Source organism: Colossoma macropomum, unplaced genomic scaffold (assembly GCF_904425465.1).
Source record: "Colossoma macropomum unplaced genomic scaffold, Colossoma_macropomum, whole genome shotgun sequence".
Lineage (NCBI taxonomy): Eukaryota > Metazoa > Chordata > Actinopteri > Characiformes > Serrasalmidae > Colossoma > Colossoma macropomum.
Genome location: NW_023494805.1, coordinates 18,643,796 through 18,652,425, shown reverse-complemented (window position 1 = coordinate 18,652,425; position 8,630 = coordinate 18,643,796). Strand labels below are relative to the sequence as shown.

Here is an 8,630-nt window from a genome sequence, read left to right as displayed (position 1 = left end):
TTTAAAATACTATTAAAAACTATTCAGTACAATTATTTTCATTCAGCATTTCACATACTATACTGAAATCAACATAAAAATCACATTAAATCAAATTAGGTAGGACTAATAATGCTCTCTTCAATCGTATTAAATCAGATTGTCTATTTTCTTTAAAAATACTGTACAGTACATACACAACGTCACGAGTAAAGCCATCTGTGGCAGGGAGTCCAGAAGAGCACAACTGGCCTCGCTCTCTCTGGATGGGTAGGATCAAGGTGTGAAATTCAGGGGCTCATTGTTTATCCTGCTCCACCCACAATCGAGAAACATCCGTCTGTTCTTAACTAACTACAGATGCAGCTCTGGTCTGCCTCAGGGTGGTGTTGTAGCAAATTTGTTCCCCCAGTTGGTCTTTCATAGCCCAGCAACTGTAACAATATGCTTGAGATTCCTCTGAAAAATTGTACAATATGCCGCAGCACGTTGAGTTTTCAGCAAATCTGAAAACTCACCCAATTTCTCAAGAGACTGGTGTAAGTGTTATTCATTTCTCAAACCCAAGACATTACAGGAGATGAGTGTAACTAATTTGAGAAAGAGCGCATTTCCAAAAGAAGAATTGTTAAACCAAGCGTTTTGTTGCCGCTGAAGCTAGCATCAGCACCACTATGGTGAGTGAGTTAGCAGCTAGCCAACACTGGAGTAGCCAGCCAAAGTGGGAACATGGGAACCCCCAAATAGCAGGGGGTATTCCGCAAACTGGATGGCCACTGTAAAAGCTGGTAGTAACACACACAGACACTCTAGTACCCAGGATTGTATTCCTGTCTTTGTGAGGTATTTATTGTATTACTGTATTACTGCAGCTAAACGGCTCTTTACTTCTAAAGCCAATCCAGACATTAAGCTCTGAAAATGATGCTTCTTTTACTTCTTACGAAATAAAATAAAAACATAAAGAAACTGTTCTCATGGTGAGCAACAAAATGTCCTTGCAGCAGCATTTTTATGGTTTCCTATCACCCTGTGGACATGCCAGATATGCTGCTAATAAAATATTATCTTATAAAAGTTATCCAATGTGTCCATTTTTTTTAAGTAAAAAATTTGTAATAGTTTGCTGCAATGTAAAGTTAGTTATTACTTAGCAACTGAAGCTCATTTGTTATCACTAAAAACAGCACAGGTAGATACTTGGCACAAAGATGATTAGTTAGGCGGTAGAGCGAGATCACTCCGGACAGTCTCTCTACAAATTAGGATAATCTTGACACTAAAACGCTTTCAGAAACTGAGCCCCGATTGTTTTGGCAGAAATAATGTTATATAATTAACAACAACAATAACTAGAAAAGTGCATTTCCTGAAGAAAATGCAGAGTGATGGTGCAGCTTAAGCAGTTTCCTTGCAGTTGCTAGGGTGTTGCCAAATGGTTACTATGGTATGTTAGGTGTTTGCTATGGTATCCCAGGTGGTTGCTAAGGCAGGGGTGCCCAATCCTTGTCCTGGAGATCTACCACACCTTGCTCTAATATTTGAATGCCCTTGATGGGCTTCATCAACTAGAGCAGGTGTGTTAAATTTTAGATGGAGCTAAACTCTGCATGGTGGTGGTTGCTGTGGTATCCTAGATGGGTTGCTAGGGTGTTCCAGGTGGTTGCTAAGGTGTTACAAGATGGTTGCTGTGATATTCCAGGTAGTCACTATGGTATTGCTTGGTGGTTGCTAGACTGTTGTTAGGTGGTTGCAGTTGTTTTGGTTGCTAAGGTGTTGCTAGGTGGTTGCTATGGTGTTTCAGGTGGTTGCTATGGTGTTGCTAAGTGGTCGCTATGGTATCACAGGTGGTTGCTAGGGTGTTGCTAAGTGGTTGCTTTGGTATCCCAGGTGGTTGCTAGGGTGTTACTAGGTGGTTGCTGTAGTGTCCCAGAAGGTTGCTAGGGTGGTATGGTATCCTATGCTAGGGTGTTACTAGGTGGTTGCTATGGTGTACCTGATGGTCACTAGGCTGTTGCTAGGTGGTTGCTATAGAATTCCAGGTGGTTATTAGGGATGTTACTAGGTGGTTGCTATGGTGTCCCAGATGGTTACTGGGGTGTTGTTTGTTGGTTGCTAGGGTGTTGCTATGTAGACACTATTGTCTTCCGTGTGGTTGCTATGGTGCTATGATATCCCAGGTGGTTGCTACAGTGTTGCAAGATGGTTGCGATGGTACCCCAGGTGGTTGCTAGGTGTTGCTAAGTGGTTGCTATTGTGCCTGAAATGGTCATTAGGGTGTTTCTAGATGTTTTCTACAGTGTTGCTATGTGGTTGCTATGGTGCTTCGGTATCCCAGGTGGTTGCTATGGTCTTGTTAGGTGGTTGATATCACCATGTCCCAGGTGGTTGATATGGTGTTCCAGGTGGTCACTAGGTTGTTGCTAGGTGTATGCTATGGTCTTCCGAGTGGTTGCTAGGTGGTTGCTAGAGTGTTGCTAAGTGGTTGCTATGGCATCCCAGGCGGTTTCTAAGGTGGTACTAGGTGGTTGGAAAGATGTCCCAGATGGTCACTAGGGTGTTTCTAGGTGGTTGGTATGGAATTCTAGGAAGAATGGATCATTATGTGAGAATGAATCTAGGCAGTTTCTGTTGCTAGTGCTCTTATATTATTGTAATATAAGTGGAGTGCACAAACATTTACCCACCCAATTATTTTATTCATTCCTGTGGGGGAAAAAATGTAATAGCTGTTTGCAATTCACTATTCCTGATCAGATCGAGTTGGAACGGTGCCAATATCTTGAAAACTGACAGATGAGTTAGAGAAAAAAATCTGGCAGAAAAATGGCGATAATAATAATAAGAAGAATATACTGTCATATAACTATAGTGTTGTGCATTGCTTTGCTAAGCGCAATCACCAGTAATACCTTCTCTGTTTCAGCTGTTTATGCTTTTTCATTTTTATCCCCACTTATTTGTAGCCTGAGTTGGTCTCCTCTGTATTCTGGCTAATGCAGAACAGACCACTCTATAGGCTGAACTGTACAAGAGACATTTCACTCCTGGGTCAAGTAGGTTTTACATTCCAGCTTTTATTTATCTCTGAACATTTAAAACATTAATATAAATGCCATGGAGCCTTCATCTTGCTTCCACTTATCTGATTCTTTTAGATATTTTATTTAGAAAATACGAACAAGTGAACATTTTCTATTTATGGAAAAAGCGAACAATGCCTGCATTTAACTTTGGTGTGGCAACCAAACCAGGATTTTTTATAAAGTGCAACCATACATCTTATCTTTTTTTTTCTTTTTGCACACACACACAAACTTTTTTATTTTATCCCATTGCTCTTTCACATGTTTTGAGAACAGGTGGTATTATTTGCATGGTAATCGTGATTTTACAATCAACACTTAACAACAACCAGGATGTTACCAGAAACTACAAGACAATCTATACAACTATAAAAATGTATCCCTTCAACCAAAACCAATAGTAAAATTCTCTTTACAAGAAGACTGAAAGACTCAAATAGAGGTGGAGTGTCCTTTTTATGACATTGACTATTTCTATTTCCTCTAACAACTCAATGTTGTAATAATAAGGTTCAATAAAGTAAAATCAACTCATAAGTCCCATTTTTTGTACAATAAATGCTTAATTTGTTAGTTCATTACATTTTTTATACTAAAAAGAGGCATAGTATGTTTATGAGTTCTAAGCCTGGTAAGTTAAGGATAAATACTTTATTACCAGAATGTTCTTGACCAGCATGTGATGTCCCTTCCTCAGTGATACAGCTGAGTGACTCAGACTAATTGTTCTAGTGCACATAAGGTAAAGTCACTGTCTAAATGATTTACATTGCTAAATTATTTATCTTTCATGACACTAAAGGGAACACAGGACAATGAAAACACACAGACATTCTTGCATTTATATTTGGTGAATCATTTTGATAAAGTTACATATTAGCAAGAGAACAAATGAAGTGGTTCTGTTGAAATTAGGCTCTGTAATAATTTGGACTGCACCATATATCATTTGTTAATTGTCATTGCAATACCAGCCTTTGCAAGACACTAAAAAAATTGCCAATATTTTACTGTGCTGTGGGTTTCTGTGGGCATTTACATGAATGAAGGCACTAATTTTGGTCAAAATAATGCAGGCAGATTGTTAACCATGCTAAATCAAGGGTTCACTGGTGTGCAGCGATCAGGGCATCTCGCAATTGCAAGCAACATAATTACAATATGGAATTTCTCAGATCTTTGTATTTTTTATGAAATCTATTGCTTTTCTTCTCAGTCATTTATGTACACGCTTCCTTAAAACCCAGAACGAACCGTGAAAGTGTCCATAACTTTCCACAAACCTGTCGGACCACTGACACATCCAGACTGCGGTCAAGTCACCCGATCATGTAACATTTGGGCAAATGGCCCTCCTCCCTTTGGTTGTTAAGGTGGCACACAGTTCCAGAACTCGTGGCACATGCACTGGCAGAGCCCATACGCCATGATCACAAGCAGACTGACGGGCACCAGGCTGACGAGCAGCACACCCGCCATGGTATTCTGCATGATGAGCAGGTAAACACCAAGTGGCAGGGAGCTGAAGTACAAAAGCCCGAGGAGCCACAGCAGGGCCCGGGCTGAAGTCTGGCAAAGCAGGGCTGCGCAGTTCCACACCGTCCACCGACGAGTGACCGAGGCCATGGAGTCCAGACTGGATGAGCGGTGATTCCTTCCAGCCCGGCCGGTGACCGCTACAGGCTGCTGTGGGGGCTGCATGATGGTGATGACCACGTAGTTAGAGCGTATAGATGAAGGCGAGGCAGATGCAGAGTGAGCCACCAGAGAGCTCAAGCGCCTCGGGCTTAGCAAGATCTCACCCTGGTGGTTCTCGCGAAGGTTTGGATGATGACGGGTCCGGATGGATAATGCAGCCACCAGGTTGTAATCGTCCGGCAGGCTGGCCACGGCCTCTCCAGGTAGTGCAGTAACATAGCGGCAGAAAGGACAGACTACTGCGTTGGGAGGTGACTCACCTAGGTCGAGGATTTTAGCCAGGCACTTGGCACACAAGCGATGGCAGCACTCAAGCACTTTAGGTCGTCGTCCAGACAGGTTGTAGGGGCAGTAGCAGATCTTACACTCCAGCTCTTCGGCCCCAAAGCCATCCAAAACTTCCTCTGGAAGCTGACCCATCATGCCTTTCTCCTCTTAGTGCTGTCGCAGGGGATTGTTGTAGTGAGGAACATGGTTGAGAGATTCCTGCTACACCACAGATAGGGTCCAGAGACAGAGTGCCATGCAGGCCAGGGCAAAAGGGAGCAGCGGCTGCATGGTGCCGGACTCATTCGTGCTGGGCACTCTTTCCCGCACTGTGTGGAAGGGTGGGGAGAGGCAGACAGAGAAAAGATAACTGTTAACACAGCACTAGAGAACAAACGCGGCAACAACAAAGCAGGCCCTGTGAAACCAGGGCTGGAATTTTCTAGCCAGGCCTTTTTGTTGCCAGTCAGATTCAGTCCAATTAGTGCCTCCACTCCGCTTTTTCTGGTACAAGGGTTTTTATTTACTTGTTGCAGGGCCGAGAAAAAAAGAACCCACTACATATATTTTCAGTTAAAAATATTTTAATTGAAGGATGTTAGCATGTCCAATGCTAGCATAAAAACATCACAGTTTTGGTTTTGAACTCGGTAGGTAGAGCTGGATTCCACATTGGAAAATGCCCTTGACATTCAGCCAATTCATCAGTGTCCGCTCACTGCACAGGAGAAAATGGGTTATGGCTTTCTCCCTCTGTCTTCCGCTCTGACTCTACAAGACAGCTATTATTCAGAATCTTCCATGTGTGATGGTTTGAGGTCCTGGTTGTAGGCATAAAATGATCACAAATTCCCCTTCGCATATGTGGCCCCTGGCACAAGTCATCCTTTTAGGAAAATTTGCTTTTAACAATGCTTCTTCCTTTTCTATGCTTCTATAGTCTGTATGTATTTTCTTTTTGTTTTTTAGTTAAGTTTTGCTATCTGAGTGTTAGCAAAGTGAAGGATGAGTTCATAAAATCCAGTTTCACACATCTTAGTGCAACTAGGCTGGATAACATTAGCAAGAGGCAGACAAAGAAGAAATATATGATGAATGGCTTTTATCACTGAGCCTTTTTTATACTGTACTTTCTTAGACTAAACTACTAATGTAGGATCAAGGTGACAATTCATTGTGAAATTATGAGGATATCTTATTGGAAAGAAGCCAATTGCATTAGAAAAGATCACTTTTCAAATTCAACGGCTTGAAAATGTTAATAGCAAATGAAGAAAAATGGATTTCATATCACAGGAATGAAGAAGTTTGCGCCATTGTGTCAGCTTTACAGTCATATAACACTGATATAAAGCATGCCTCCTCCCTCAGCACATACAATCTAGTTTAGTGTAGCCTTAAATGGCTTTCAGATAAAGTGGATATAAATAGTCTGCTCACCTTCATTGAAATTGCAGGCTTTTGTGATGTAAAGCCAGAAATTAAGGTACATGATCAAATTAATGATCATTATTAGGGAAAATAATTAAAGGCAAATTACATTACCCTGGTGGAATAAGTGTGCACAACCCTGCAATGAATGAGTACTTTTTGCATTTACTTAAGCAGTGATTTTTTGGAAATGAGTCTTTTCACCTGGGCTTAGCAATTTTATCCCACTCTTCCTTGCAAAAAAGCTCAAGCTCCCTCAAATCTCTGTGAAATTCTAATTTGGGTCATTGTACACATATTCTGACTGGGCTTTTCTAAGACATTAATCTTCCTTTTTGAAACCAGTTCCTTGGTTGACTTCATTAGCACATTGGGAGGGGAAATTCCTCTTCATCTTCAGCTTTCTGACAGAGGCCAGCAGATTTTGTGCCAAATTGTCTGGATGTTTTGATCTAATCACTATCCCATCTATCTTGAATAAAGCCCCTGTCCCAACTGAAGAGAAGCAGCCCCAAAATATGATGTTGCCACCACTATGCTTCACACTAGGTATGATGTTCTTTGGTTGAGCTGTGTTGTCGTTGCACAAACATCTTTTAGGATTCAGACCAAAAATGTCAACCTCTGTTGCATCAGTTGATACTGAGTGATTTAGAACATGGAGGGTTGATGTCACATCCAAGGAGTGGCCATTACCTGCCAGATATTCCTACAGCTTTTTTAATGTTGCCGTAGGCCTCTTGATAGCACCCCTGATAAGTTTTCTGTTTGTCCTGTCATCAACTTTTGAGGATTTTCTGAACTTGACAATTATGCTGCGCTAGTGTCGGAAACTTGGAAATACCATTTTTCCTTCCTGTAAATTGCACACAAACAGCCAACATAGTCTTATTTACAACTAGTAAACTCAAGATTCTGGATCATACATGGGTTTACAAGATATAACGTGACCTTACACATTGCAGTGAATGTGAAAAAATATAAACCCAATGCACTTCTATTAGATCTATGTGCTTTTTCATACAGCAAAGAAAAAACAGAATATGTTTTCTCTGGACCTCCATGCTGTTTTTCTATGTGTTGTGGGTGTATCTGTGAAGAAGCACCTCAACTCATATTTACTAGTTTGCCATCTGGTATGTACAACCTTCTGATAAACACCCGAACAGAGCATTATTCCAATGTGCTTGTGGTGCCACATTTTTCCACCTGTTGTCTTTGGTCTATCAAATGCATCTGATATTCTTTCATATCATTCTCCTGATCAGTGCCTTTTTACAGATAACCATCTGTAGATTGTTTGACAGCTCTTGATTGGCCATTGTTATCCTTGAAGGGTGTAATAGTGAAATTATCAGGAGCAGCTACAGGAACGTCTGTTTTTTCTTTTTGGGGGGGGATCAACCAGAATTACTTTCGCTGATGGCAGGTGTATGCTGCTTATCTGTGGACATCATTTTGATAGTGATTTGTATACTTTGAACTGCACTATATACTCTACCATTAGTTTTTATAAAAGGGAGTATTGGAGTATTGTAAATAATCTTTCCTAATAATCATCTATTTCTTTTTCTCTTTAAATTTGTAGGTTGGAAGGTCACATTATTGATGAAGAAATGTCTGACATGATTTATCTTCATATCTGGCTGTATATAACAACAACCAGCAATTTCAATCAGGGTGTATACACTATTTTGACATCATAAGTCAATTTTCCATCCAAAAACGCATGGCAAAATAATAAATATGACAAATGTACATATAAAATAACAAAAGAGCTTATCACCTACACAGACTCTGAAGGACTGAACCAATCAAATGTCAGCATTCCTTCATGAATTATGCAAATACGTTTCCTTTTTCACAACAGCAACAATGTATGTAATTAACGTGGACATGTAAGTAAATAAGAAACTGACAGTCTGAGTGTGTATGAGGGGCTTAAGTGTGTGATCATCTAAAAATTAACTTGACATGAAAAATCTTGTTCCTCCCTGTGGATATAATGTGCCAGTGAGGCCTAAGGACAGCTTTTATGTGGCAAATACTGTACAAAGATACATTTTGCTGTTGTTAGCCAATCTTCTAACCAACAGGATTGGATTTGATTAAACTGTTTTGGGCCACTCAGATGTTCCCTTTACTTGACATACTGTGATCCCATCAGTA

General features: G+C 40.7%; 1 protein-coding gene across 1 annotated transcript; it reads right to left on the bottom strand.

Moving 5' to 3' along the window:
- Nucleotides 1-4,146: 4,146 nt before the first annotated feature.
- rnf182 (ring finger protein 182) lies at nt 4,147-5,309 on the bottom strand. The gene has a single exon (XM_036597460.1). It carries the CDS (start codon nt 5,184-5,186, stop codon nt 4,434-4,436), a length of 753 nt encoding a protein of 250 aa, XP_036453353.1. The 5' UTR covers nt 5,187-5,309; the 3' UTR covers nt 4,147-4,433.
- Nucleotides 5,310-8,630: the final 3,321 nt, after the last annotated feature.

Coding starts and splice junctions, on each gene's coding strand:
- rnf182 (XM_036597460.1), bottom strand. CDS start 5,186: ATGATGGGTCAGCTTCCAGAGGAAGTTTTGGATGGCTTTGGGGCCGAA.